The 27,694-nt window shown below is 53.6% G+C and overlaps 2 protein-coding genes across 6 annotated transcripts; one reads left to right on the top strand and one right to left on the bottom strand.

Moving 5' to 3' along the window:
- Positions 1-364: 364 nt before the first annotated feature.
- Positions 365-9,031, bottom strand: PFKM (phosphofructokinase, muscle). The gene is made up of 23 exons (XM_026120477.2): positions 8,582-9,031; positions 7,539-7,637; positions 6,237-6,310; positions 5,986-6,063; positions 5,385-5,574; positions 4,939-5,104; positions 4,797-4,841; positions 4,602-4,710; positions 4,424-4,519; positions 4,209-4,301; positions 3,990-4,115; positions 3,716-3,780; positions 3,570-3,633; positions 3,344-3,490; positions 3,035-3,105; positions 2,727-2,814; positions 2,496-2,648; positions 2,199-2,363; positions 1,973-2,034; positions 1,670-1,781; positions 1,406-1,505; positions 1,128-1,233; positions 365-602 (listed from the first exon to the last, which is right to left on the bottom strand). The coding sequence occupies exons 1-23, from the start codon at positions 8,706-8,708 to the stop codon at positions 455-457; spliced, it is 2,484 nt and encodes an 827-aa protein (XP_025976262.1). The 5' UTR covers positions 8,709-9,031; the 3' UTR covers positions 365-454.
- A 580-nt stretch (positions 9,032-9,611) lies between these two features.
- Positions 9,612-27,694, top strand: SENP1 (SUMO specific peptidase 1). Of its 5 annotated transcripts, none has more exons than XR_010385368.1 (18): positions 9,612-9,692; positions 10,084-10,132; positions 10,516-10,646; positions 11,553-11,625; positions 11,738-11,900; positions 13,263-13,422; positions 13,739-13,842; positions 13,920-14,167; positions 14,313-14,367; positions 14,685-14,723; positions 15,384-15,468; positions 15,763-15,915; positions 16,558-16,689; positions 17,149-17,352; positions 18,341-18,420; positions 20,188-20,255; positions 24,319-24,403; positions 24,842-24,878. XR_010385368.1 is itself a non-coding variant. In XM_026120479.2 (18 exons), the coding sequence occupies exons 2-18, from the start codon at positions 10,129-10,131 to the stop codon at positions 25,691-25,693; spliced, it is 1,872 nt and encodes a 623-aa protein (XP_025976264.2). In that variant the 5' UTR covers positions 9,612-9,692; positions 10,084-10,128; the 3' UTR covers positions 25,694-27,694. The 5 variants fall into 5 exon arrangements, 3 of the variants coding, with proteins under 3 accessions (XP_025976264.2, XP_025976263.2, XP_025976266.2); XM_026120479.2 differs by lacking the exon at positions 20,188-20,255 and adding an exon at positions 25,631-27,694 and having other exon boundaries at positions 11,741-11,900; positions 24,842-24,937; XM_026120478.2 differs by lacking the exon at positions 20,188-20,255 and adding an exon at positions 25,631-27,694 and having other exon boundaries at positions 24,842-24,937.

Genomic DNA, 27,694 nt, shown 5'->3' with positions numbered 1-27,694 from the left:
GTTGCAACCACCGGTCAGTGGTGCTGGTTTATTGAAGCATCTTATTTACGAATTTAAACTAAGGAGATGTCCTAGTAACTCTACCCAGACTGCTTGCTCTTGGGTCAACGCAACATCCTGCCATAACACGAGCCACTTGGGAAACACTTTCCTGTTTAAAACCCCATAAAATAACTAACTGCGGGGCTTTCGAAAGCCCAAATTGCCCTGAGGAAACCGTCAGCTTCAGGAAACCGCCCTTGTGCCAGTGCATCGGGTGCCCTTCGCGTGCGTTGCTTCGACGGCATCTCTTGGCCGCGGCGCGTGGCCAGACGCAGCCCCGAGGGCGGCAGAAGCGGGAGGCTGCTGCGCGCAGCCGCAGAAGTGAGCTACAACGGAGAGAGCTTTATTTGGAGGTCCCCGAAGCGAAGGAAAAGAAAACTCATTAGGGGGGAGCCGCGCCGGCGTTGGCCTCTTAGATGTTGGACTCCAGCGAGGTCCTCTTGTGCGTGATGTGCTCCAGGTGGGCCTTCTCCGAGGTGTCCAGCTCGATGCTGTACTTGGCCAGGATCTTCAGGATGGGACGAAGCTTCAGCCACCACTGCTCCTTGGGGAGGCGGTGCCTAGGGCGAGAGGAAGGGCGGCGGTGAAGGGTTTTGCTCCCCGGTGCAAAGCACCGGAAAGGCCAAAGTGGTGACTGTGGCTGGGGCCGCATCCAGGTAAACAAATGCTGGTTTATTCCTCTGTTCCCGTGCAGCATGTGCTGTTGAACCTTGCCTGGCAATCCTGCACCGAGCCCTTACGGATGGGTTGGACGACTGTACATGGACCGGGAGAGCATCCAGTCAACCGCAGCGCGACGGAGACCGTGCTGCGTCGCCCACAAAGCTGTTTCCATCCCTTTTAACCCTCCCTCTAGCAATGCTCCCCTTCTCCGGGGTAGGGAATCGCCTCTCTGAGCTCTTATCACCCGGCTCTCTTTTTCTGATGTTTCTCTCGCTTTAGAAAACCCTTTTCCACCATGGCCACCTTTGCTGCTGCCTGACTTTCCATCCACCACCCTGTGCGGTTCCCAGCTCTCTTCCCTGCTCCATCCCACGCCCGGAGGCAGCGAAGGGGGCGAAGGCAGCGGGGTCGGGGGCACCTACTCGAAGTCCGTCTGCTCCTTGAGCTCGCTGAGGGGCTGGAAGACGAGGCTGCGCTTGCGCATGCCCAGCAGGCAGGCCGAGTCGGCCGTGTTGGCGAAGATCCGACCTGCAAGGGAAGGCCGGCAGCGGCTCAGCGTCTCGCCCGGTCGGGGAGAGCGGGGGCGGCTTTGCTGGGCCCTGCGCCCCTCTGCGCTCCAGTTTGCGAAAGGAGACTTTTGCTTCAAACAGGCCGAGAAGGGAGTGAAAGCATCCGAGCACGGCTGCGCCGCGGGCCCTACCGTGCCTGGAGCACTCCTTGATCTTCCCGGTGATCCAGGCCACCGCCTTGGCGCCCATTTTGGTGCCGAAGTTCCTGTCGAAGGGGGTCGGCGTGCCGCCCTGCGGGGGAAAAGCCGCCGAGCGCGTGGAGGGGGCTGCGGCCGAGCGAGGGCCTCCGCGTTGGAGCCCCTCGGGCGCTCGGCTTTGCCCCTGGGGGATCGGCCCTGCCGTGGGGCAAGGCAGGAGCCTGCCGGGAGCGCGGCGGCCGCGCGGCTTGTCCCTACCTGCTGCATGTGCCCCAGCACGTTCTTCCTGCAGTCGAAGATGCCCTTGCCCTCCTCGGAGTAGAGGTTGTAGATGAAGTCGGTGGTGTAGTTCTCGCTGCACCGCTCGTTCCTGCGGAGGCAGCGCAGCCGGGCTGGGGCGGGCTCAGCACGGAGGCGGGTGGCACGAGCACGCCGGGTCTCTGCCGCGCGCGTGGCTGTGCCCGCGGTTGGCCACGGGAAGGTCTCCGCGCACGTCCCCGGGCCCCCAGCGGTGCTGCAGGGGTTGTCCCCGTCACCCGGCAGCCCCGCAGCCAGGGTTACCTCAACACCAGGCCTCTCTTCACCGTCGTCTTCATTTTCTCAGTTAAATGCTCCACGTTCATCTGTGACCAGAGACAAGAGGGAGGTCAGGGCCCTTCCTTGGAAACGCAGCGGGGAAAAAAGCCGGGGGGGGATAAATGCAGCCCCCCCAGTCTGCCGGCGGAGCGGGCTGCCCCGGCGCAGCAACCGGCACGGGGGCAGCCGGCCTCGGCCCGGGGACGCCCACCTGCAAGTCGCGGATGCTGAAGTTCTCCTCGAAGATGTAGGCGGCATCGGCGCCGCCCGCCAGCCCCGCCAGCGTGGCCAGGTAGCCGCAGTAGCCGCCCATGGTCTCGATGATGAAGACGCGCCGCTTGGTCCCGGCTGCCGATTGCTTGATGAGGTCGCAGGTCTGGGGGGAGAAACCCGGCGGCGCTTAAACGAGATGGGGAGGGGGAGAAAGGGGGCCGGCAGCACCGGGGGGACGCCTGGGCCCCGCACGGGCTGCTCTGGAGGCTCGGCCGGCCTGTTTGGGGGGCCCTACCGTGGTGATGGTGTTGAGGGCGGTGTCGGCGCCGATGCTGAAGTCCGAGCCAGGGACGTTGTTGGAGACGGTGGCGGGGATGATGCAGATGGGGATGCAGAGCTCCTCGTACTTGGTGCGGCCCTCCATCAGCTCCAGGCTGCCCGTGAAGGCCTGCGGGGCGCGGGGGGGACGGTGACGGCACGGCCCCCGGGCCGCGCAGCTCCGTGTCCGCGTCGCCCCGATGCTCACCTCGAAGCCGCCGATGATGATCAGCCCGTGGATGCCGAAGGTGTTGATGTTTGCACTGATTTCCTCAAAGTATTTCTTGGGCAAAGTCCTGGCAGGAGCAGCAGGAGCTTCAGCGCGGCATCCCGGGACCTCGGTCCCGGCTGGCCCAGGCCCCGACGCCCCTTCTCCCCCGGGGCCGGGTGCACCGGGTGGGGACGCGGCTAAAAGCGCCTGCCCAGGGCAGAGCTGCTGTTTCCAGCGCAGAGGGCTGGCTGCAGCTGAGCTGCCTGCAGACGCAGCAGGATTTCGATGGTGGGGGGAGGTTTTACCTCTTTGTCCCCAGTTTGGAGCCACCGAGACCAGTCCAGCCGCCAACTCTCTCCCAGCTGATCTCTTCCACCTGGGAGAAAGCAGAAATGCGATGGTCGGACGGATGGGAGAGCCGCCCCGGCACCCGCGAGGCCGGGGTAGGAGCAGGCTGGACAAATTCCCATCCTTTGGGAGACCGTGGGGGGCTCTGCGGAGCCGAGAGCCCGTCCCTATGGATATTACCGCTGCGGGTATTCAGGGGAACATCCCATCCCGTGCATCCCTTTTCTCCCTGCGAAACGCTGCCCCGGCGCCGGGGAGGGCAGTACCATGCCGAAAGCGAGCCCCTCGAAGCCGTCGTGCACCGCCAGCATCCTGTGGCCGTGGATGAGGCCGATCCTCACGGTGGACCTCACGGCCGCGTTCATGCCGGCGGCCGGCGCGCCGACGTTCAGCACTGCCAGGGTGTAGCCGCTCTGCCGGGGCGAAGAACCAGGGTGGGGACACGAACTGGTGCCCCCGCCGTGCACCGGCCCCCCTGGCCCCCGCACCTACCTTGGTGGAGGGCGGGCGGATGTGCGACAGCAGCTTGTACACGTTCCAGTTATTTTGGAAACTCCTGCGGGGAGGAGAGGGGAGTGAGGCAGCCCTGGCGCAGGCAGGACCCCCCCGTCCCCAGCGGAGGGGCCGCAGGCGCTCACCGGCCCCGCAGCTTGAGGGCATCCTCGAAGCGCCCCTCGTTCATCGCCGTCGTCACGTCTTTGGTCTGCGGGGAGGGAAAAAGGGTGGAAATGGTTTCGGGGTGCCGGGGCGGCTCGCTGCAGCGGGCGGCTGCGCTGTTTCCATTCACACGTGAGCATTTTTGGCCACTCGGTGCAACGGGCTGCAGAGCCCACGGTGCAGCGGGGCAGGCGGGATGGTGGCTCCGGTCCCCACGTCCCCGCGGGCGAATCCGCCCGCCAGTGCCATACTCACCACCTGGACGCACTCCATGAGGGGCAGGCGCACGGCTTGGTTCCCCGAGAGGCTGACGACGCAGGCAGGGGTGTCCGGGCTCCCTTCCAGCAGGGCCATGACGGCTTCGACGCCCATGCGGCTCCCCTGGGACACGCGGGGACACGCCGGGGGTCACTGCTCACCGGCGCTCGCCCGAGGACGCCCGGCCGGGGACCCGGCGGGGACGGAGGTGCCTACCAGGACACGGTCGAAGGCGGAGGGCGTCCCGCCGCGCTGCACATGGCCCAGGATGGTGACCCTGGTGTCGTAGCCCAGGCGCTTCACCACCAGCTGCGAGGGAGGAGGCGATGGAGAGGTTTAGCTCCGGCGGGGACAACCTGGGGGTCCGTGGCACAGGAGGGACCCCCCCGGGAGGGAAAACGGGGCTCGACGGAGACCCCCACCCCGCTTACGTTCTTGATGTCGTCCGAGGTGATGGGCCGGCCGTTCTTGTCGATGGCGCCCTCGGCCACGATGATGATGTTGAGCCTGGAGCCCCCGAGCCTGGTCTGGGGGAAGCGGCGTGGAGGGGTTACGCCGTGGGGCTGGGGCACCCCGTAAGCCCCCACCCGCTGCCGGGTGCCCCCTTACCTCCGTCAGCCTGCGGCACAAGTGGTCCTCCCAGTCATCCTCGGGAGGCGATTCGGGAATGAAGACCCAGTGGGCGCCGCAGGCCAGGGCGGAGACGAGAGCCAGGTAGCTGCAGGCAGAGACGAGGCCGGTTGGGGCTTTTTTCCCCAAAATCCGGCATGTCGGCAGCAGCCGGGTGGCTGCTCCAAGACCTACCCGCAGTGACGGCCCATCACCTCCAGCACGAACGTCCTCTGGTGACTGCGGGAGACACAGCGGAGCGTTATCCCCGGCGGGCGCGGCGGCTCGGCCCCACTGCGGGAAGCGAGGCCGGCGACCGGACGCCTGGCGCTGGTACCTCTGGGCGGTGGTGGTGATGGCATCCACGATCTCCATGATGCGGTGGAGGGCCGAGTCGGTGCCGATGGTCATGTCGGTGCCGCAGAAGTCGTTGTCGATGGAGCCCACCATGCCCACGATGTTCAGGTAGTTCGACTTCTTCGCCTCCTCTGCCGTGATCCCCCCTGCGAGGAGGGTCGGAGACGGGGGTGGTTTTTGGGGGGCATCACCCGCGCGAGGAGGGATGCATCGGGCGATGCTACCCAGCGGCATCGCCCTGGCTGCCTTTCCGGGGCGAGACGCCCGCGGAGCAGCGCAAATCTCAGCGTTTCACTAACTCCGGGGCACAAAACAAACCTGGCTGCGAAAAACCACCCGTCCGGCGGAAACATCGCCCTTTCCCTGCCAAACCGAACCGAACCGAACCTCCGCGGGGGGCCGGTTGCGCCGGCGCCGGGGCCGTACCTGTCTTCACCAGCTCGGCGAGGAGGCTGCTCCACTCGGCCCGGAAAGTGTCGGCTCCGGTGAGGCTGCCGTCGCCGCCGATGACGCACAGGTTGGTGATGCCTTGTTTCACCAGGTTGCGGGCGGCTTTCAGGCGGCCCTCGCGCGTCCGGAAATCTTGGCACCGGGCGCTGCCGATGACCGTGCCGCCCTGGCGGAGCCGAGAAAGTGACCCCCCATTGCCCCGGACTCCTCAAGGGAATTTGTCACCCGTGGGATGCGTCTCCCGGGCCTGCCCCTGTTGCAACCCACGTCCTGATGCTACGCTTGGGGTGAGACCACCTTGTTTTGGGGGTTTTGAGGCCCGTGTCCCCCTTCACAGCGATGCTCTGCGGGCAGGTGGGTTTGGCCAGGGCTTGTTTGCGAAATGCGAGCTGCCGGCTCCAGTTTCGCGTTATTTTCGGGCACGGACCTTCGCTCTGACCCCAGCGCCGCGGCGTCTGGTTACGCGCCGGCCCCGGCCAAGGAGAAGGTCAAGACGCCACGGCCGTGGCCCCCCTCCCTGGCAGCGCCGTGACCTTCATGGCGGGTTTCATCCCTGTGTCGAGCTGCCCGTCCTCACCAGCTGCAGCATCATGGAAACGCTCTCCCACGTGGCCTCCTTGATGTTTTCTGCTCCGTCCACCAGCCCCTGGTAGCCCTAGGGTCGAAGCGGAGGTTGAGCCCTGCCCGGGCCCACGGCACGCGAATCGGGCTGCGATTTCCGCCGTGCCCCTCCGTGCGCAGCCGACACCGGCACCCGCTGCCGAGGATGCGCTTCCAGGCTTTGGGAATGCCGGCGGACGCGGAGCCGGGGGCCGAGGCGGTACTGACCTCATACACGAAGTAGACCTTGGCGCCCAGGTAGATGCCGACCCGCACCACGGCCCGGACGGCCGCGTTCATGCCTGCGAAGGGAAGCAGAGCGTCAGCGCGGGAAACCCGCCGTGCCGCGGCGGACACAAAGGCCGGCGGCGTTTTGGCCCCGATTTAAAGCGGCTGCAAAACCCCGTGGGCTGGGGGTCCTCACCCCCAGTCTCGGTGCATCCCGGGCTCTGGCCGTGTCAGCCCAAAACAGGGCTCCCAGGGAGCCATGGCCAGATTCCGGCTCCGAGCGATGCAGAAGCCGTTCCCGGCTCTCCCGGGAGCGGGGCCAGCGGCATCGACCCTGAGCGCCGGCATCGCGCGGGACGGGTCAGCCTCTGCTTCTGCTACACCCCTCCCCGGCTCTGTTTTATTTTTGCCCCGCTGACATTTAGCTGTTGCAAATAGCTTCGCCGGGGGCAGCCCGTAACCCGAGCCGGCCGCGCTCCCAGAAAAGCCGCCGCGCTCATGTGACGCCTCCCCGGTGGGCGACGGACACAACTCGTGTCACGCCAGCCCGGCGCTATCAGCGAGCCGGCGCGAGTGAAGTGCCGGGTGACGAAGCAAAGCAGATGCCCGACAGGTCCGAGCAAAGCAGGGGAGACCCAAAAGTTTCCTCTGGAAACGCTCCCTTGCAGCATTTGCTTTAATTCCCTGGCTCGGTTAAGCAGGGCTGGCGGAGCTCATGTGTTTCCTGACTTTTTCCGGGCAGCCCAGACACCTTTTTCCTCCCCTCTTCCCACGTCTCCCGATTTTATTTCCTCTTCCTCAGTGAAAAAGGCAAACGAGGCCAGGGCTCCTTCCCAGCCTTTGATGGTGGGGAAATTCCCCTTAACTCTGTCCCTTGGGAGGGCCCGGGCCGACCCCTCCTGCCGCTTCTCCCAGCGTCTCCCGACCTTCGGAGACATTTGAAGTGGTTTATTCCCAGCCGCAGGAACGCGAGGCTCCAGCTGCTGATTTATCGCTTTGCGCTTTCCCCGCGTGGCGGGAGATATCACCGCTTAGCCCAACGCAGCGGCTAAAAACCCTCCTGGCCTCATAAAACCAGCTCCGCTTTCGGCATCGGGGGCTTTCGCATGTCCCCCGCTGCCTGCCCGAGCCCTGAATGCCCGACGCAAACTCGAAGCCTTGCAGTGACGGATTTGAGAGCGAATAATTTGGAGGGATTTGGAGGGTGCAAATAATTCGGAGGTGTTTGGATGTGAACAACCCCCTTCTTGGCTAAATCAGCCCTGGGGTTTTGCAGGGAGCCCCCCGGGAGCCCGGCCTTACCCTGCGCATCGCCTCCGGACGTCAGCACGGCGATGGCCTTCCCGGCTCCCAGGCTCTTGGTGTAGCCCTGCGGGTTGGGCGGCTGCGCCATCTTCCGCGCTGGGAAAAACAATGGAAAGGGGGAAATGGGAGCCGGCCCGTCCCGCTCGCCCTCTGCGAGCCGCCGAGCACCCCGGCGCCTTTCAAGGCGGGGGGACGTCGTGGCGCAAGCGACACCGGCCACCGCGTCAGCCCCTAAATCGGGAGGCCGTCGGCGGGAGGGAGGGAGGGAGGGCGGCGAGATTAGCAGGGCAGCTGGCGCCCGAGCCCTGCGAAAAGGCAGCGGGGGGGGGGGGGACACCACTGTGGTTGTTTGTCCCCAAACCCTGCCAGCCCTGGCCACCCGCGGGTGAAGTGGGGGCTCACTGCCCCGTGCCTCAGTTTCCCCCCCATTTGCAAACCCAGCTCGGACTTTTCGCACCCCCACGGTGGGAAAATGGCTGAGTTTACTGGGGAGGCAGAAGGGAAACTGAGGCACGGAGGCCGCAACACCGGCGTTCGCCGGAGGGGTCTGCCGGGATGGGGCACAGCCCCAGGACAGGGGGGACAGCGGGGGACAGCGCTGGCGGGGTCTTAGCAGCCCCCCAAGGCAGAGGACGGTGCCTTCCCTCTCACCGTGTCCCATCCTCCCTCCCTTTCCTTTTCCTTTTTTTCTTCCTCCTTTCCTTTCTGCTTATTCATTTCCTCCTTGCTTTTTCCTTTCCTTTCCGCTTTTTCCTTTCCTTTCTGCTTTTTCCTTTCCTTTTTGCTTTTTCCTTTCCTTTTCCCTTTCTTTCCTTTCGTTCTTTTCCCCTATTTTCCTTTCCTTTCCCCTTTCACCTCTTCCCCCTTTCCCTTCCCTTCCTTGGTGCCTGCTGGTGTCAGTCTGCCCTCACTACTGGGACCAGTCCAAGCTCCTTGCCGGCACCAGTTTGCGCACCTTGCCGTGCAGTCACTGCTGGTACCAGTCCGATTTCCCTGCTGGTTCCAGTCCGCCCACCGAGCTGGCAGCAGCCCGCACTGACCTGGCGGCTCCCCTCCTTTCTGGGCGAAGGGGAAGAAGGTGAGGAAGAAGAAGAGGGCGGCGAGGCCGAGCGAGGCCGACCAGAGGAGCTTGGAGGCCTCCAGGGAGAGGTCCGGGAAAGCCCCCATGGCCGGGGGACGCCTGTCACGGGATCGGCTGTAACGGGATCGGCTGTGCGGGAACCATCTGTAACGGGATCGGCTGTGCAGGGATCGGCTGTGCAGGGACCAACTGTAACGGGATCGGCTTTAATGGGATTGGCTGTGCAGGGATCGACTGTGCAGGGACCGGTTGTGCAGGGACCGGCTGTGCAGGGACCACGTTATAACAGGCTCACTCTTGCAAGAACCACGTATAACGGGACCCCCCAGGTGGGGCTCTAGGATGACACTGCCCCACAGTGTGACACCCCCCCACAGGGTGTCCCCTCCATAGGGTGACGCCCCATAGAGTGACACCCCCCCCCTCCCAGGGGGTGACACTGCCGTACAGGGTGACACCCCCCAGGATGGCCTCCCCCCAGTTGGGGGCCCTCCATAGGGTGCCCCCCATAAGGTGATACCCCCCACAGTGTTGCCCCTCCATAAGGCACCCCCCCATATGGTGCCCCCGTCATAGAGTCACTCCCCCCATAGGGTGAGCCCCCCACCTCAGACTGCTCCCCATAGGGTGCCCCCCATAGATTAACCCCATAGGCTGCCCCCTCCATAGGTTGCCCCCCATATAGTGACACCCCCATAGGGTGACCCCCCCCATAGTGAGCCCCCCATAAGGGCCCCCCCATAGAGTGAGTCCCCCCATAGGGTGAGACACCCCCCACGGAGTACCCCCCCCACAGGGTGCCCCCCCATAGGTTACCCCCCCCCCGAGGGCCCCCCACATGGCGACACCCCCGGACATCCGCGCCGCCAGGGGGCCCCCCCCGCAGAACGCGCATGCGCGGGCCCCACAGCCGCGCACGTCCCCGCCTCGCGCGGCCCCGCCCTCCGCGCGCCGTCACTTCCGGCGGCGCCGCGCTCAGCGCCGACTTCCGCTTCCGCCCGCCTCGTTGCCGGGAGCTGCCGGAGGCGCCCGGGAAACCCGCGCGCGGCCTCGCGCCGGTTCTGTTTCCGGTGAGCGTCCCCCTTCCCCCCGCCCCCCCTTCGCCGGTCCCGCCGCGCCCCGAGGAGCCCCGGGCCGCTCCCGCCGGCCGTCTCCACCCCGGGGGAGGGAGGGCAACAGCGGCGGGCCCCCCCCGCTCCGCCGCCGCGCTCCCCCCGGGGAGGGACAGCGCCGGCTGCTCGGTGGGCGCCGGCGACGTTGCCCGGCGGCGGCGGGGGGGCGGGACGGGCCCTCTGGAAGCCCCCGGGGCTCTTTGCGTGGAAAACCCCGCGCGGCCCCTTTTTTCCCCGGTTTCCCTCACTTCGCTCGGTGAAAGACCCGTTCCTGCCCCGCCGCGGCTCTGCCCCGCGGTGCCCCCGCCCGTCGCGGCCTGCTATCGGTATAACCGCTCTCTCCTCGCAGATCCCCGGGCGAGCCGCGCCGGTCAGGGATGTGAGCAGCCCGGAGATGGGTAGGTGCCTGCGGCTGTGCTCCGCCGGAGCCGGGGGTGGGGGTTTACGTGGTCTCCGGCGCCCTTTGTCCTGCTGTGACTCCTCCTGATGCCTCGCGTCGCTCTATGCGATTGCAGAGAAACGGTGTTTGGAGGTTAGAGGCAACGCCAAGGTACAGGCGCTTATTCGAGGAGCCGGCTGGAGGCTTGCAGGGACTGATGAAAGGGGCTCTAGTTTTCGCTGATGTTTTTTGTTGTGTTCATCTTTAACAAAAGGAAAAGCAAAGCCTTTTAACCCAGCCCGCAGCTGCTCTGCTCTGAGCAGAACAAAGCTCCAAGAGCGCGACCGCGCAGAGACTTCTGCTCTCGAGTCTCCTGGGGGCTCACGGGGGCTCTTTCCTCAGACGAAATCGCTGACCCGATGAGGATGGAAGCCAGGGATGCGGCGCTGACTAACCACAGCTCCATGTTCAAGGCTTTCCCTCCGCAGTCGAGAGTGAGCCTGCGGGATCCGCTTTCGCAGCCGGACAGCAAGGTTTGCAGCCTGTTTATTCCTCACCCCCCACCCCCCCCCCCCAGCAGAGCCGTCCTTTGTCCCAGATGTTGCTTCTTTTCGCTCTAACGGTCTCTGCTTCCATCCCTCTCGGAGCATGCTGTGCTTGGGCAGCTGCTCGTCTGGGCTGATTACTTCTCTCGTCGTTTCCTTGGGGTGTCTGTCTTCCTCCTGGGTTGGAAGCTGCTGTGGGCAGGGCTGTTCTGTGCAGCATCTAGCTGCTCTCACAGGATAATTAATATACCGGTGTGTGTTAATCTTTGAATTCAAACTCTGCTGGGTGTTTCAGTGACTCTTCTGTTGTACAGTAGCGCTAATTGCCTGCTCTCGATAACGCCGAATGCTTCCTGAACAGATAGTGTAAGAGCCATGTTTGTGCTTTTGGTTACTAATGAGCCTATAAAACTGAAATTGCTTGTGCAATCTGCACACGAGCCCCTGTCTGTGCACACAGATCCCTTGGAAGGTAAAACACGCAGGTTTGTTCATTTTGTGGAGTCTGCAGGTATGTGCATGCGTCAGGCAGTCGTGTCTCGACGAGTTGGCTAGGAGACAGTACCAGCAGAGCTATGAAACTGATTTTTTGCCCTATACAAAGATGGAAACAACATTTGTTTTTTCTCTTTTTGTTAAAACTGGAATCCTACCTGGCAGAGTTGATTTTAGACTCACTGGGAAGTGAGTGACGCCTTTGTGATAATGTGCTGCGTTGTCGGGCCAGCACTGGTATATTATTACACCGTTCTATTCTTTCGTTAGTTCCTTTTATTTATAACTATGCGATCAGGGAGGAAGAGGAGCTGTCGCTTGTCATGCCCTTTCGTAGTTCTGTTGTGTCTGGGGCTAAAAACTGAGAGCAACGCTTCTTTTTTTAATCTCTTTGCACAGTTCTTACCAAACAAGATTGGCAGCTTCACTTGCCCAGCTGGCAATGCGTCATGCACCCTCAATTACAACCCAGGTAAGACATAGCTTTCTGCCCTGGATATAGATTGTTTTTTTTCCTGTTTTTTCCCTCCAGCAGTGTGGGGAGGAAGACGTGGCTCTTTCTTGACTGTTGTGTTTCTCCCTAGCAGGAGTTCCCTGTCCCGAGGCCTTCCAGGTGCCAGGAGAGCCGCGAGCGTTTGGCTCCAGCGCCAACGGGCAGTGGAGGGGTCTGGTTCCCGCTCTAGGGTCTGTGCCGCCGAAGCCTCGAGTGAATCGAGGCTCTTACCTCGAATCGCGCAAAAACCCCAGGTGCGTCCGCATCTCCTCCGCCTTCAACTTCCCCCGAAGGACCCTCTGCTGGGAACCTGAGGGGTGGGTGGAGGTTTTACCCACACAAACCGTCGGTGTTATTGCAGATTCAGTTCAGCGTAGGAAAGGTTGCACGGGTTTATAATGGGTCATGGTTGGTTGGGTCCCCAGGTGCCTTTCAGTGTTTTTAACCTACGCATGACAAAGATGCCGTATAGAGGATGTGAACACTGCTGCCGAGAGCAGAAACTGTGCTTGGTGTGGGGGTAACCTGCCTCTCCTGAAAGCTAATAGTGTAACAGACTGATTTTGAGTTCATCCAAAAATGCAGTCTCTTTTTAAGTTGTCCTGTTTTAAGTGCCTTGATGAGGATAGCTGGAATGTGAGAAGGTGGGATAGTGTGTTTTCATATGGAAAAAAGAATAGTTTGTTTCTGACTGGCCAATAAAAAGCTCTGTTCTGACTGCACAGCGGGAGAGTTTTAAGTTTTCCGCAGATCAGCTGAGCCCCAAGTGGCTATTCAGAAACAGCACAAAGGCTTTGATCCATCACTGCTGAGAGCATCTTTGTGAAGCTCTTTTGAGGGAAAAGGAAAGCGATTGTTTTGAGAGTAACCTTGCTCGTGTGTTTGGAGTGCTGATGGTGGGAGCACTGGTACAACCCCAGGGAGTCGGGAGAGAAATAATACATCAGAGCATTGTGCTGAAACTGCGCTTGGCGCACGCGGTACTGAATGCAGTGCTCGTTTTGCAGCTGGCATAAACTAGTGTTGCTCCGGGAGCAGGTGCCTCTCTAGACCAGGACAAGTCTTAGTCCTGCTGAAAATCTCTGTAGCAGAGAACATTTGTTTGCAGTATGTGGAATTTCTTTCAATGGGAGGAATTCCAAATCAGCCGGTGTATTTTTGAAGGGCTAGTGGTTAAGCCTGACCTGTGGGAGCGGGAAGAAGCAAGGCGAGGGAGAGCATGCCCTTTTTGAAAACAATGTTGTGATCTGCGTCTCCAGGCAAGGTTCAGCCATTTTGTGGACCGTGGATCAAAGGAGAGGGAGAGCTGTTGGATCTGGCGGGAAGGTCTCGGTCGGGTTTCCAGGCTGTGGTTCCTCGGCCTTGCAGTGCCACCTGGTGGCATCTCTTTGGCCACACAAGCGTCACCGGTTCCCTGGCATCGGGAACGGTGGCAGATCAAGCTGAGGGAGACCTAGACGTAGGCTTTGAAATAGTTTCAAAGGAAAACAGAATACTAGTTTTTGACCGAAGTTGGATAGCCTGGATCTTGACAGTGTTTGAGGGCAAAGAGGTATAGTGTTTCCTAATAAAACAAGCATGAAATCAAAGAAACCCTTTCGCTTCTTTCCTCGCAGTGGAACGTCCAACAGTTTTGTAGGAAAGTCAAACCATCATTGCCATGCGTCAGCATTTCCAATCAAACCCGCTCAGAGTCCTTCCTGGAGCGGTCCATGTCGCCGTAGCCTGCTTAGCCCTAAGAAAACTCCGAGGCGATTCGTCAGTACGGCTGAAGAGGTAAAGATAAGGCCAGGAGACTGATTAATGTGCGTTTCTTTCTGAAGTCAAACTCTTCATGATGCTCAAGAGAGATGAGGCAGGTGAAGCTGCCCTAATTGACTCTGCCTGTGCTGGATTTGCTCCTTACATCAGGCAGAAACTGGCTCCAACTCTGTTCACGTTCGCACTTCAAGTTGCAGTCAGTTTGATCTTAGCTGACGGTTGAACTCTTCAGGACCCTTTGAAGTGCTTGCACCAAGCGTGCTTGCTTAGTATTTGGAGCATCTTTGTCTAAAATCATGTTGGCTAGAGGTGTCTGGTTATTTCCCTGCAGACTGTTCGAGAGGAAGAGCGAGAGATCTACAGGCAGTTGCTTCAGATGGTCACAGGAAAACAATTCTCCACGTCCAAACCCTCCTCACTGTTCCCCTTCCATCTGTGAGTATGTAAAATATGCTTCTCCAGCTGACAGTGCTGCATGTATTTGCTGGAAACTTACTCTCCATTGTTCCTAGGTCCAGGTGTTCAAATGCCAGTAAAACCTTAGTGAAAGAAACGCCCAGCCAGAATTCAAAGCTGTTTGAAGCTCACAATATTGCACCAGCCAGTTCAGCAACCAGTGCTCTCAGAGCACAGGAGCAGCCGTCCCACAAACCATCACTCTACTGTACGTCCAGCTATCCCTCAAATATCTTTGAGTCCAATAACTCCACAGCCCAGCATCACCAAGAAAATCTACCAGCATCTAACGCACAGTCTGAAGGTAACAAAAGAAAAATCAAACCTCCAGCTATCAACCTAAATGTGTGTGGCAAAACCACTTCACACTGCACTTAGAATTTTGCAGCAATTGGGAAAATCAATAACATTGTGAGGATAACATCATTCTTTAATCTTGCTCTCTTTAGGGTCAGACTCTGTCATTTTGCTCAAGGTAAAGGATTCCAGAACTCCAGCTCCAAGGTAAGAGGCTGTAAAATAGGAAGTGGGGGCATTACAGTAGCTTTTTTGATTCCACTGAGAGATGAGATTGCAGAGTAAAAGGTGACTGGTGACTCTTTGAATGCCTCACTAGGAGAGAGCAGTTTGCTGTAGTAACTGTCTGAATTTGATACATCAAACCTTTCTTGAGAGCTGGCTGCAAATTACTGACAGATCTGTCTGAAGCTCATTATCTCTAGGAATAAGGGTGTCTGGATACTGCTTATAAATTGGTTTTCAGACAATTATCTACTTTCCATGTAAAGGAAATCATACTTGTCTTTTCTCTCCCTTTCTAGCCTCCCGTTCTTCCAGGCAGAACTGTGGATCAAAGAACTGTGAGTACATGTTGGCGATATTTTGATTTTTTTTCTTCTGTTTTGTTTTGTCTTTGCTCATTTGCTGACCACTTAAATAGACTTTTCTAAACCCTGGGGTTAGATTTACAAAAGTTTACTGCCTTTCTAATGCTTTTTTCCCCTAGGTTAAAAAAAAAAAAAAGTGAGTGACTTAGTCTCTAGGAGCCTTGAAGGCTTAGGCTTAAATTCTCATGTAGGCCCTTCTCTTATACCTTCTCTTTACCCTTAGTTCTGCAATTAATTCTGTTTCCTATCGCTTCAGCATCTGACTGTCAGGACTGAAATGGCCCCTCCTTTCCCCTTGGAAGCCATGAGGCTGGGATGGGAGGGTAGAGAGAGCAGAGCTGGGAAAGGAAGGGTTTGTTGGGCATGTGCTGGGAGGAGCATCTCCTTGATCTGTGCCAGTTAATGTGTGAGCTGAGCAACAGGTGTGACAATGAGAAACTCTCAGCACCTTTGATTCCTGGTGGTAGGTCTCTTATTCTCCTCTACAGCCACCAATAAGCAGATTGCACATTTGGGTGTTACATGTAGAGTATTCACAAGCTCACTTCTTACCTTTCATGGATCTGTTTTCTGGCCATCTGTGTTCACGTGTAGGAAAAGTTTCAATTTGTTCAAATAAACTTTACTTTTCAGGACCAGCGTCTATGATTCACGAGCTCGAGAGAGGTGGCGTCAAATTGAAGAGCAGAAAGCGCTGGCCTTACAGCTGCAAAGCCAGGTAACGGAGAGCAGTTCCTGAAAATAGTCTGTACAAGTTAGAATGTTAAATCACAGAACAGAAAACCAAATTGGAAATAGAGAAATGACAAAAATGTACTCCTTCAAGCCCAGTGTCTTCATTGCCTCCCTTTTCCAGGGCAGGGCTCTCAGTAGTACTGTGGCCAAAGTAAATCCTGTCCCTTTGTGCCCATTTCTGCATCTCCTGGAACAACTGGCTCCGTGCAGCTCCCTCATAAGCCCCCATGCAGGTGGCTCTCTTGGACATGTTGTAATCTGAAGGTCTCTCCTCCAGCGATTGCAGGAACAGGAACACTCAGTGCAGGATCTGGTGGATTTAAATCTTCGAGTTCCCCTTGAGAAAGAAATTCCTGTCACAGTGGTCCCAGAAGAGAAAGAAGATGCTAAGTCAGCTGATGGTGAAGAGGAATTCCCTGAAATCACTGAGGTAAATCAGCTTGGATCTAGTGGACAGGAACAAATCCTTGTGTGCATCATGCAAGTCTAAATACGAAGCTAGCGTGCTTCGTATGTGCTTGGAGTGGCAGCACGAGTTGGGTGGCCTTTTTGGGCCTGCTATTTAGGAGGTGGGAGCAAAGGACCAGACAGGTCATTCCTAGCTCTCAGAATCAGTGTCTGAGGTAAGTCAGACAACAGAGAAATTTAGTTCAAATAAAGCTGTAGCCCATATCATTCTTACTGCTAATGCTTCAAACCTGACTTGCATTTATCACATTGCATGAACTGGTGAGTAAGACAAATAATTTTTCCATTTTAAGAGGTGAACTGAACCTGTTTTCAAAGATGGAGCCAGTTTGCTCTTTGTTGCTGTGACATAAGTTCCTAGAAAGCTTTGTCCCAGTTGCATGCTGTTGCCCACAGCTTTTACAGCGTTTTTCAGTAGTATCAAGGGAATTTCCTGAGTCCTGTGCATAGAAACAGATAGCTGTTCCCTTTTGTCTTACATTTCATAGAGGAATCTGTCCCTTTCAAGGAGCAAAGAGTAAATTTGGGTTTGAATCTAGTCTTAGAGATGGGCCTAACAGGAACTGTCATGTCAATGATGATGTTGTTTTTTTCCCCTCTGTAGGAAATGGAAAAAGAAATAAAGAACGTGTTCCGAGGTGGGAACCAGGATGAGGTCCTCAGTGAAGCTTTTCGGTTAACAATCACTCGGAAAGACATTCAGACCCTCAATAATCTGAACTGGCTCAACGATGAGGTGAGCAGTCCATCTTGTGCCCTTGAGGCATCCTTCTTTGGCAGTTCAAAGTATGTTAAAACGAGCAGATGTCTGCCTCCTCTTTGTGTAAGGATGTCAGAGTGATTTGAGGGTGAAAAGTACTTATGGGCTCTGCTTCACACTGGAGCAGTTAATCGATGAAGTAACCCCTCTGTAGAACATGCACTTGAAGAAATAAGAAAAATTGAGGAGCTGGACTGACAACGGACCTGATAAGAACAAAAATTTCAAATCCTAAATACATACGACTGCATTTCTAAGTCTTTTTGGACTTTTGAAGCTTTCAGCGCTTATCCCTGACAAAATCCCCCTGACATAGGTCTTCAGAGTGACAGATGGAGGGAAAAACAACTTTTTACCTACCTTTCTGCATGTGCAGAGCACTTTTTGCAGAGGTGCCAACAATCTAATGTATTGTGGATGCTTTTTCTTCCCCAGATAATTAATTTCTACATGAACTTGCTGATGGAGCGGAGCAAAGAGAAGGGTTTGCCAACAGTTCATGCATTCAATACCTTCTTCTTCACCAAATTAAAAACTGCGGGGTACCAAGCAGTGAAACGGTGGACTAAAAAAGTGGACATCTTCTCTGTGGACCTCCTCTTGGTGCCTATTCATCTGGGAGTGCATTGGTGCCTAGCAGTGAGTGTTTTAAAGTTATTCACAATAGAATGGAGCTGGAGCAGATTATCCTATAAACTCTGCTGTGACTGAACCTAAAATCTTCTGGTCCTTGAGTGAAACAGCTGTCAGGCATTTTGTGCATGGGGGAAAAATTTATGTTTGTAGCTAAAATCAAATTCTAGAATGAGCGAAGAAATAGCTGTAACTTTTTTAGTGTCTTTCTAGCCTATAAAAGACTTGTTTTTGTTTGTTCTTAAAAAAAAAAAAAAAAAAAGGCAGCTGTGAAGTTCACCTAAGGCTTGCTTATTCTCCAGAGAAAGATCTCCTTTCCACATTCCCACAAACTCATCTTTAGAGACGTTGCTACGGGATCATTTTAGAAAGATTTAGAAGACTGATACGTTACAGCTCTCTCCACCTTGTGCCCCTGTTTTGTTATGTCCCTTCTCTTGGCTGCTGGCACCTGTGCAGCGACAAATTGCACGTGTCCTTTTAGTCCGCTTCAGCGTTGTTAGTTCAAACCTCTTCTGAAGGACGTTGAGCTACTCTGAAAGACAATGCTCACCACGCCGGTGGGTAATGATGCAAAAAATGGGGCATGGGGCCCCAAAGAATAGCCTGGGGGACTAAGTTCTTGAACCACTTAGTATGCATTAAGTCAGGTGGAGCAAACCCTTCTGTAATTGTATCCGTCAGTCTGTGCCTTTAACAATAGGGATAACAGTGCTCTTGTGTTTTGCTGGGGTGTTCTGAGGAGAACCTGATTTAGAGAGAGATTCAAGTGCTTAAGTAGTGCAGCAGCAAGGGGGAGATTTTGGGGGAGGGCTGTGGTGTACCGAGGGAGCTAGAAGTCCTTAGAAATCCTTCATGTCTCTAGGGGAATTGCTGTGAAATGGTCTAAACTTAACTTTGTTCTAGCAAGGCCGAGACTCACAGAAGGTGTGTTCTGGCAGACAGATGAACTCCTCTTGCCTGTTGTGTTATTAACGAGTCTCTCTTTGTGTAGGTTGTAGACTTCAGGAAAAAAACCATCACCTATTATGACTCCATGGGTGGAATAAACAGCGAAGCCTGCAGGATACTGTTGTGAGTAGCACTTAAGTTTGAGTTATGCTTGTTCAAAATCAAACAGCTTCTTGATTTGCTCTGATTGTGAAGTAGAAACCCTTCTGTGGTAACAGCCCCTTTCTGGGTCCTGAGAGGAGAAGTGATAGGAACATCTTGATTTTTTTTTTTTTCATGCTTTGCGTTTCATCCTGTGTTGCTGACACAGTCCATGAGGCAGCTGGTCTGCAAGAGAGTCCTGTACAGAAGCTCTGTCTTCATCTGTTTCCAGAAGATCTGTCAGTGAGGCTGGTGTTACCTCTGTAGGTATAGACAGGTTGCAGACCCATCTGCTAAAGACATCAGACTTTACCCATCTGCTGTGCCAGAGTCGTCTTGTGCATCTTCTGTAGGAGAACAGCAGCTTCTCAGACCCTAAAAAGTAGGGGTTCTTCGCTAGTCCTGCAGCTGTTTCAAGAAGTGGCATCTCCTGGCCACTTGCTTCAGATGGAAGCTCTTCTGGTCCGTGGCAAGGAACAACTCAGTAACTTGGCCCTCTGTCTGGAGAAGGAGATTCTGGAGAGAGTGATGGTATATGTCAAGTTCTGGAGTGTCTCTTGCATCAGGATGTGGATAAAGGTTTGTGCGAGTCTCTTCTGCATTGAGTTCTGCCAGGACATAACATGCCGTGCTCTATCTCCAAACCTGAGTTGGGTGAAGTTCTTACTGGGTTCAAACAGCAAATACGGTCTTGATTTTAGCCTCCTGAGCAGCAGTATGGGAGGGAGTGGAGTTGGCTGCCTACTCTCCTGAGCGATCTTAGAAAAGCAGTGCTGGCAAGTCAAATCCAGAGTTGGCCAGCCTGAAGCACTCCCCATTTCTCCATATTCTGAAGGAGCTCCTGAATAGAGTGCGATAAAAATGAGCTACTTCTCCAGGGTGGGGGAAAAAACCCTCCCCTTTTCCGAAGGTGCTAGTCACGTAGGGCCGTCAGGCTTGATACAAATCAGATTCCAGAGTGACTTCTGAAGAGCAGTTGCAAGCTCCACTTGCTCAGATGTTGACCCTGGGTCATCCTTAGGTTCTGTTTCTTGTCTTGGCTTTGTTCTAACGCTGACTTTGGAATCTGATCTTGAGTCTCAAAATCTTCTGGCCTGAGGTTGAGTGCGTCTGTGGAAGGTGTCACTCATTCAGTCAAGGAATGTTAATAATGATAAAGACAGACAGGAGACAAATGCCGTTTAATCAGTTCCAGTCTATTTAGCATCTTCCTTTTCCAGTTCAGGTGCTTCGCAGTCTACACGCACCAGGGTAATTTAAGTGGCTGTAAAAACAGCTGTTTGCCTGTGTTTTCACCAGTGGTCTGTAGTGTTGGTCTAAAGGGGGAAAATGGAAGGGAAAAATATAAAGTCTTTGGAAATGGCTTTGAGCAGGGTACCTCTTAGCTTTGCTGTGTTGCTCATGCCTTTGCGTTCAAACTTTTCTTGGAGAATGGTGCAAGCGGAGCTGGCCTGCCTTTGGGCAGGGGTGGTCTAGGTGATCTGTTCCTTCAGCTGGAATTTCTTTGATTGCAATGAAGAAGGCACAGGCATCTGGTGAAATGAGACACCTGGGAGGTGAGAGGGGGCCCGAGGAATCCTCTCCATAGTTCATTTAAGGGTCTGGGATGAGGAAGCAGTCTTCAGGTTGGTAGCAGACAGTACCAGAGGATACAAGGTGCATCAGTCCATGCAGGATAAGTGGTGGAGACCCAGGATTTCAGGTCACTGTTGCCCTGGACATAATTGTTTTCCCTCTGTTTCCTTTTAGGAGGCTTTTATTGGTTGAATGCAGTGGGAGGATCACACCGGGAAGAAGGGACGGAGGTCCTATTCATGGTTAGTGACCCTTTCATGCTTTCAATCTTTAGAGCTTCCTAAAGGTGGTGAGTTTCTGATGATTAGCCCTATTTTACAGAGGAGGGAAATTGAGGCACAGGGAAGGTAACAGATTAAATACCATGGCCACTGGCCAGGCTAGGAGCAAGTGGGGTCCGCAGGTTTTTATGGCTTGGCAGATGGACTGGCTGTCACACTTTGTTTTTGTGTCTGGGACTTGGATGAGAGACCTCCTGGAGTGGATTTCAGGAAAGCTGACTCTGTTTTGTTGGGTTTTCTCCTTGGGAAAGGCAGTGCTCGGTATCTCAGCTCTGCTAGAGGGTTGTGTGTTTTGGATCAGATATAAACCAACCTGTTACGGTTATTTTAAAAACTTGATTTTAGTGGACCAGTGTCCACCAGTGAGGAAATCTCAAGGGATAGTGCACAGAGTTAATCATGCCTGTGAAATCATCTTGTCTCCTGCTAGCAGTAAAACTTGTAATTCTTACCTTAACGTTCCACGTACTTCCAAGGCTTTTAGACATTTAGCAGCGCACTGCAGAATTGATTTCAACAATTCCCCTAGGGACATGGTCAGTTTTCTTGTGTAAGCACTGTAAGGGCAAAAATCCATTTTCAGGTTTAGGAAAATGAGATTAGAAGCCTGCAGTATTTGGCAGGGATCTTAGGTATGTTGGCTTTTGATTTGGCATGCAATTAGATTAAATTCTGTGTCAAACTTTTCTCATTGAGGTACTGACAAAGTTCATCAGGTACAATTAAATTCTGCCGCCCTAAACTGTCTCACAATTTGAAGTTAGCACATCTTTCTTTCAGTCCCCTCCAAAAAGCTTGTTACCTAGGCAGGACTGGTGCTGTATTTCTTAAGCTACAAGTACCTGATGTTAATCGATGTCTATGTGTAGGCTAGATCCGCAGAGACTGCTTTTAGGAAATCACATAGGTGATGGTCGCAGTTAATGCAAACTATGCATAGTAAGTTAATTCCTTGGTCTCTTAGAAAACAGCTCAAAATTTCCTGCCTGCTGTATGTGTCAGCATTGTAGCTGTGGCTTGTAGTATTTACAGATGAAATTGGACGTGCAGAAGCCACCCGATGGCTTTATCCGCTGAAGCGCAGGCACCGTTTAAACTCCACCGGTTTCTTCTCTGCCAGACGGAGTCTCGCGCTCAGATCCTCTGTCCACCCCCGTTCCATATGCGCAGACCCAGTCCTTGCGGAAGCGCGTTGCTTTGGAGGCTCATCCTCGTTGCTCCTGTGAAGCATCTCTTTATTTGTGCGACTTCACTACCCATCTCTTAACATGTGGAACAGAGTGGGCTGTGTGATGCTGCTCTTTTTTTAACTGAAGATTCAAAAGGATTCTGTGACAGGCAGCAGTTGCCAGGATTTCTTTTTCTTTGCAGTTGAAAGGAGGCCATTAACTAATTAACGTTTCCAAGGTGTTTGTATTGTGGTGCAGATAGTCTGTTCCCTTCCTCCAGTCACCCGTCCAGCACTAGAGGCTCAGTTCACCCTTATTTTGAAGTAGTTGCAAGGAGTTTCTTCTCCGTCCATGTCCATTAGCCCTTTTCTGGAGAGGAGAGATGGAGGCTTCTCGCTGTCGATGAAAGGTTATTTTTTTCTGAGATTTGCCCCCCTGTTGAGGTTGTCTTGTCTGAACTGCAGCAGAGTCAAAGCAGCCAAGCAGAGCGCTGCCCAAGAGCAATTACAGCGATTGCTGGCCGCTGGCAGACCCTTTGCTGGGAGGCTGGGCTCAGAGCATGCATCCGTCTGCTGAAGGCTGATAGAAAACGCTTGTCTGGAACTGATCTGGTCTTCAGTGGATTACCAGAAAGGAAACTCTCCTCCTTGATGTCTTATGTTCCGCAAAACCTCTTTGTGACAGTTTTTTAGAGGGGACAATTGCTAGTGTTTGAGCGTCTCCCCTGTCAGATACTGGCTGTCCTTGATCGCCCAGGTCTGTGGGAGCTTTTCCTCTAACTTGCCTAAAGCAGTTGAAGTTTTCTTTGAATAACACATGTATTCTTTTCATTTCTTACTTGGAGTCAGGATAGAAAAATTCCCTGAGTGGCACCAAGGCAGCAAGTCTGACCCTCTATCTATTGGGTTTGTCTGCAGGTCGCATCTCCCCGTTCCTCCATCTCATTTCAGAGTTTACTAATGGCAAGATGTGATTTAGCCAAGTCTTAGTGGATCAGATTTCCGAAGGATGGCGCATCTCCCCGCGTTGGCGGCCAAACCCACCTTCCTCTCCGCTGTTCTCCGTGCCAGATGCTCTCTTGACCCGTCCATTCGAGCCAGCAGCATTTAATCCCCTGCTTTTCCTTTCCAAGCTTTCTGATTGCAGCCGCAACAGTGAGAAGAATCCTCAAACTGTTTTGAGAAGATGCCAGTGCAAAGATGACTTCTGTAGATCTGTCCAGCTCTTTTGTAACTAAGATTAACAGAGGGTGTCTGAAAAGCTGAACGTCACTTAGTGACGCTGGTAGGCAACAGAGGGAGGCTCCTTTGGGGCCACTGAGAATATTTTGACTCATCACCTTGTCTTCTGAGGCTCCCTAAGGCCCAACTTTGTGGCTGTGCCCCTCTTGAGCTCCCCCATAAGCCAAATGGCTTGAGGTGTTCATCTGCAAAGGAAAAAGCATAGCAGTTGCCTTGGTATGCTCTGCACGTGGTCTTGGTGGAGTTTCTAAACTTTTTCCTGGAGTTACTGATCTTAGCCCAGAGGAAAAACAAAAACCTCCTGCCTCTTTGTCCAGGGGTATGATTCAGGCTGAACTGGCAGAAGCCTCTTAAGGCAAAGAAGAGGTGACAATACCTCTGAGCCATCCTGTGGGAGAGGAAGAGGAAGGGTGGCCAGGGCTTTCTCACCTCCTCACTCTTCAGTTCCGGGCATTGGAACGGGGCTGTTCTGCTGCTTTTCTTTGTCAGCTGGAGCCTTGTGAAGTGTATTTTTCGTTCTCCCCCTTCCCCCCTGCATGACTGGCTCATTCTGCTACTTGCCTTCTCCAGCTGCTTCTGCTGAAATAATCTTTGGGTGTCCCTTACTAGAGCAATGGGTCTCTTCCTTTCTCTACCTTCATTTATTGCATTACTTCACTGTTTTCTGCTCTGTGCAATTTCCCAACAGCTCCATGCTTGCACTGGTCATTGGAGAGGGTTGTTTCTCTCTGGTTTCTCCCCTGCTGTTGGTTTGACTCTTTCCTGAGCATCCAGTGCACTTGACTCAATTCCTGTATAAGTACCTCAGGGTTGATTGTGGCATGGGTTTTCACCTTGTTGGTTCCCCTCCTTCCCCAATACTTTGATTATGTTTGAGAAAATCGGGGTCATGGGGTTCATCTTCCTTGCCTCTGCTTGAAAGCGCTCTCGAACTGTTCTGCTGTGGTAAGAAAAACTCAAGCCGGTAGCGAAAGGGAATCCTGAGAGAAGAGCTCTGGGAGAGCCTGCCGGCGTGTTGAACCTGCCGCCTGCCTGAAGAGGAGTTTCGTGATGTTCTCTGACGCTTTACGCAAGGGCGATTGTTTCAGAGCTGCTGGGATGCTTTTAAGGTTATTGCATATTTGCTGCTGTCTACGTTTAAGCCAAATTAGATCCTCAAAAGACAAGAGGCATTAATCTACAGGAAGCTGTAACAAACTGAGTTCACCTCTCCAGTCTCTCCTTGAACGTAACGCTCTGCTTGCAGAAGCCTGTTGAGGCAGCCCCGTGGCTGCTGAGCTTTTCTCTGCTGTGAGTCACTCTCAAATAAATCAGATTTGTTCTCACTGGTTTATTTGTGGTTTTGACTCTTTGCTTGGCAGGTATTTTTTTTGGGATGAGTTTTTAAGGTCTGCTTGGTCCTTCTTTTGATTGCCTAGAGCTCCTCAAAGCATGGGTCTGTAGAGCCCTTTTTAAAATGGCCAGTACTGAGAAGAAAATATTGGACTTCCATTTTGTGTTAATTCTGCAAACATGTCTGAGGACATTTTAGGTAAACTGACGTTGAGCATATTGGACCTTGGCTAGTTTTCCTTGTTCGTCTAAGTAAGCTTTCTTGTTCTCTCATTCCTACAGGCAATACTTAAAACAGGAAAGTCTTGACAAGAAAAGGAAAGAATTCGACACTAATGGCTGGTCTTTGCTGAGTAAGAAGAGCCAGGTAGGTTTGTGCAGTCAGAGGTTTGCGGGGAAGGCTCTGTCTTGGTCCTTGCTTTTGATCTGGGCCCGGATAAACCCTTCCTGGGTGGTTTTATTGATGGTGACATGTTTTCACAGTCACTGTGGGGGGTGAACAAATCCCTGATCCTCAGTGGCAGAGTGCTTTGCTGCAAATTCCCGTCCATCTCTCCGTGGAAGTAGTGAGGGAAGCTTTCAGCAGCCCCAGTGCCACCTCTGTTCCTGTCGCGTGGAGCTTGCCCACCCTGTTGTCCTCAGCTTACCCGTGCTGGCCTTCCCCCATCCGTCCTGACCTGCTTCCTTAAGAACCGTTAGATAGCACGGAGAGAGGTCCTTGACTTGGAGCTCTCCCTCCCTCGGGATTAGCGTGGGGAATGGCTCCTCTAAAAATGACACTTGGGTTCGTGTCATTTTGTTGCAGGAGATCCCGCAGCAGATGAATGGCAGCGACTGCGGGATGTTTGCCTGCAAATACGCTGACTGCATTACCAAAGACAAGCCCATCAACTTCACCCAGGTAGGCCTGGCCGCCACCCCGGCACGCTCTGCTGCTCCCTGTGCTCAGAGGAGAGACAGAAGTGGGTGACAGTTATTTGTGTATATTCCGATTTTTCCCTTTTGCCCTTTACTTTCTTTCCGTTTGGTTAAAAGTGCTCCCCCGCCCATGTGCTGATTGTGTCACTGTTCCTTCAAGTAGAGCTGGCACAAGGCGCTGTTTCAAATGTAGGCTGTAAGTGGGAGTCCAGGGGCAGTTTTTTTGACTGACTGTGTAAAACTGTCCTGAAAAACCATCCGCACGTCCTCTCTTATACCCAAATGCATGGGACAGGTGACCGATGTGGTTGGCGATAGCTCACAAAACTACAGTCTCCCATACAGATGGGCCCCAGTAATGCTGGCAATGAAAGTGGAGCATCGTAGCCCAAATCCCAAGGCAATTTCAGTGTTGCTTAACATTGTCAGCCTCCAGGGAATATTCTGTGTGAGTGTTTTAGTTCTAGTTGTTAGACAATGTCATCAAAGCTATGGTATTACCTAGATCTCATCTTGTTTGCTGTCCTGTTTTAAATAATCTGAAAGCAAAATCCCCCAAGAAAGGCACTGTTTATAAAAACTTATACCCAGGAAAGTGGCTGTTAGATTCAACAGCAAAAGACATGCTGATATAAGTTTTCTTTCTTCTCTCTCTCTCTCTTTCCTCCACCCAAAGCAACACATGCCCTATTTCCGAAAGCGAATGGCCTGGGAAATCCTCCACCGCAAGCTGTTATGATGTTGTTGTGCCGAAAGCTGGTTCCTTGAGAGATTGTATCAGAAGTGCCCAGATTTGCCCTGCTCAGCAGTCAGAGCTGTGACAGGCATGGACCCGCACGGGGGTTCAGTCAAAGAAACCACAAATGAACTCTGTATGATATTTTTGATAAAACATCATTCATGGACCAATGCGCGACGGAAATGTTCAGAAGCACACTTGCCTTTTTTTTGTTTGTTTTTTATTATTTCAAAACTTATTTTTACAAGCAATTTCAGGTGCTGAGACTCGAGGGGGGCTGCTTTGGACTTTCGAGGAACTTTGTTTTTCTGCTTTTTTTGGCCCTTGCTGTCAGCCTCACTGAGCTGATGGCAGGACTCTTTGCGGGGGGAGGGCTGGATTTCAGGGGAAGGGAAGGCACTTACACAGTTCTGGACGCTCTGAGCGCTGGAAGAGCTCTGCTCCACACCAGGGGGGCTCATGAGTTGGGTGGGGGAAGGCTAGAGGTTATTTGGGGGTGGATGTAGGGAGGGTTTGCCCTTACAGGTGGCCCTGTTTAAAAAACCAGCACGTAGCGAGCAGCTGCTCTTGGATTGCCAGCAGTCGTGTGGTAGGAACTGGAAAGAAGGAAGCAAACCCTTTTCAGAAATGGCCAGGAAAAGTGATTCCGATGAGCGATGTTGGCTTTTTGATGTGTCCTCTACAGTTGACTCCTGTCTTATCTTCCCTCTGTCCTCAAGCCAGCATTTTTTACCTGTCACAAACTCTACCTGCTGTCACCTATGCTGAGATTATAACCTACTTGTTCCTTGTGCCCTCGGTACTTAGGACAGACTAGATGTGGCTGTGGGCTTCCTCTGAAGAGCCATCTTCGGGCCGGGAGGCAGGTAGGGTGTCCCACAGGCGTGTTAAGCAGGACCCGGGTGACTCGTGGAGGTAACTTGTTTGTGTTGGATGCCGTTTCTGCAGTCACTTTTCTGCCTGAGGAATTCGTCTCCCAGTTCTTTAGCATCAAGTGTTTACGGAATTCAGGTACAAATTTGACTTATTGTAGCGTAGAATCAATGCATCGATGAATCGTTTTGTATATATTTTCAAATGTTTTCCAGAGTGACAAAGAACAAAGTTTCGAGTGTGCGTTTTTTCTGCCCTTGCTTTACCTCCTAGCAAGAGATGAGGCTGTGGATTCTTCCCCCTTTGTCCTTGTGCAGCTGACCCCGGCCGAGCAGAATGAATATAAATCGCTCCATGTCATACCCTCTCTCCGTGATATTTTGCACATGTTTTGCCTGGGGATAAATGCTGACACGAGGTCAAAGGTTGCATTGAATCCAGGCGTCGTATTCAAGTTCAGAAGTGCTTCCAAAGGTATCTCTAAGTACATTCAGTGTGCGACTCCCAGGAGCCTTGAGGACTAGCGATCTGGGTCTCGTTCAGTCGGTGGGGAAAAGTAAAATGTTCAGAAGCGCTTAAAACCTTCCGGAAGTGGGATTTTTGGGCCCCCAGGATGCCTCGCTGCTTTTGAACACTTTACCTTGAGCACCTAATTCCTCTAGGCTCTCTGGACAGTCTTGGATCAGGCTTTGCTGATGCTTTCAACTGTTTTAATTTATTCTCAAATGGGGTTTGGGAGGAAGTGGTGAGTGTTTGACAAGTTTCCCAAGCCGCTGAACCTGGTTCTTTTCGCTAGTGTACATAACCTTTTTAAGTATAAGTAAAGAATTAAATAATGTCCACTTTTGTATTTTTGTCTCCAGATAGGGAGTAATATTTTATACATTTTATGTACCTGTAAGCAGTAGTTTTGTACAAGATTTCTGCCCTTTGCTCCCACCAGGTTGTGTTCTTTGTAGGCTGGTTTGTATCCCTCCCTCCCTCTCCTGTCTGTTTGTTTTATACCAAGCTGATTTACTATCTTTTTCTATCTTTTACTGCAAGTAAAGATCTGAGGAAAAAAAGTAAACTGTATCTTTTCTTTTTTGTAATGATTCACTGTTAAATAAAACTAGCTGTAAAACTGTA

Source organism: Dromaius novaehollandiae, chromosome 28 (genome assembly GCF_036370855.1).
Source record: "Dromaius novaehollandiae isolate bDroNov1 chromosome 28, bDroNov1.hap1, whole genome shotgun sequence".
Lineage (NCBI taxonomy): Eukaryota > Metazoa > Chordata > Aves > Casuariiformes > Dromaiidae > Dromaius > Dromaius novaehollandiae.
The sequence above is the reverse complement of the archived record's forward strand: the minus strand, read 5'-3'. Positions and strand labels throughout refer to the sequence as shown.

Bases quoted from the DNA above. Each gene is read 5' to 3' on its own strand.
- SENP1 (XM_026120478.2), top strand. The intron at 16,690-17,148 runs GTGAGCAGTCCA...TTTCTTCCCCAG, and splicing joins TGAACTGGCTCAACGATGAG to ATAATTAATTTCTACATGAA. The intron at 24,938-25,630 runs GTAGGCCTGGCC...CTCCACCCAAAG, and splicing joins AGCCCATCAACTTCACCCAG to CAACACATGCCCTATTTCCG.
- PFKM (XM_026120477.2), bottom strand. From the start codon at position 8,708: ATGGGGGCTTTCCCGGACCTCTCCCTGGAGGCCTCCAAGCTCCTCTGG. The intron at 3,634-3,715 runs GTGAGCGCCTGC...TCCTCCCCGCAG, and splicing joins GCCCTCAAGCTGCGGGGCCG to GAGTTTCCAAAATAACTGGA. The intron at 2,364-2,495 runs GTAGGGCCCCCC...TTCTCCCCCCAG, and splicing joins CCCTCAACACCATCACCACG to ACCTGCGACCTCATCAAGCA.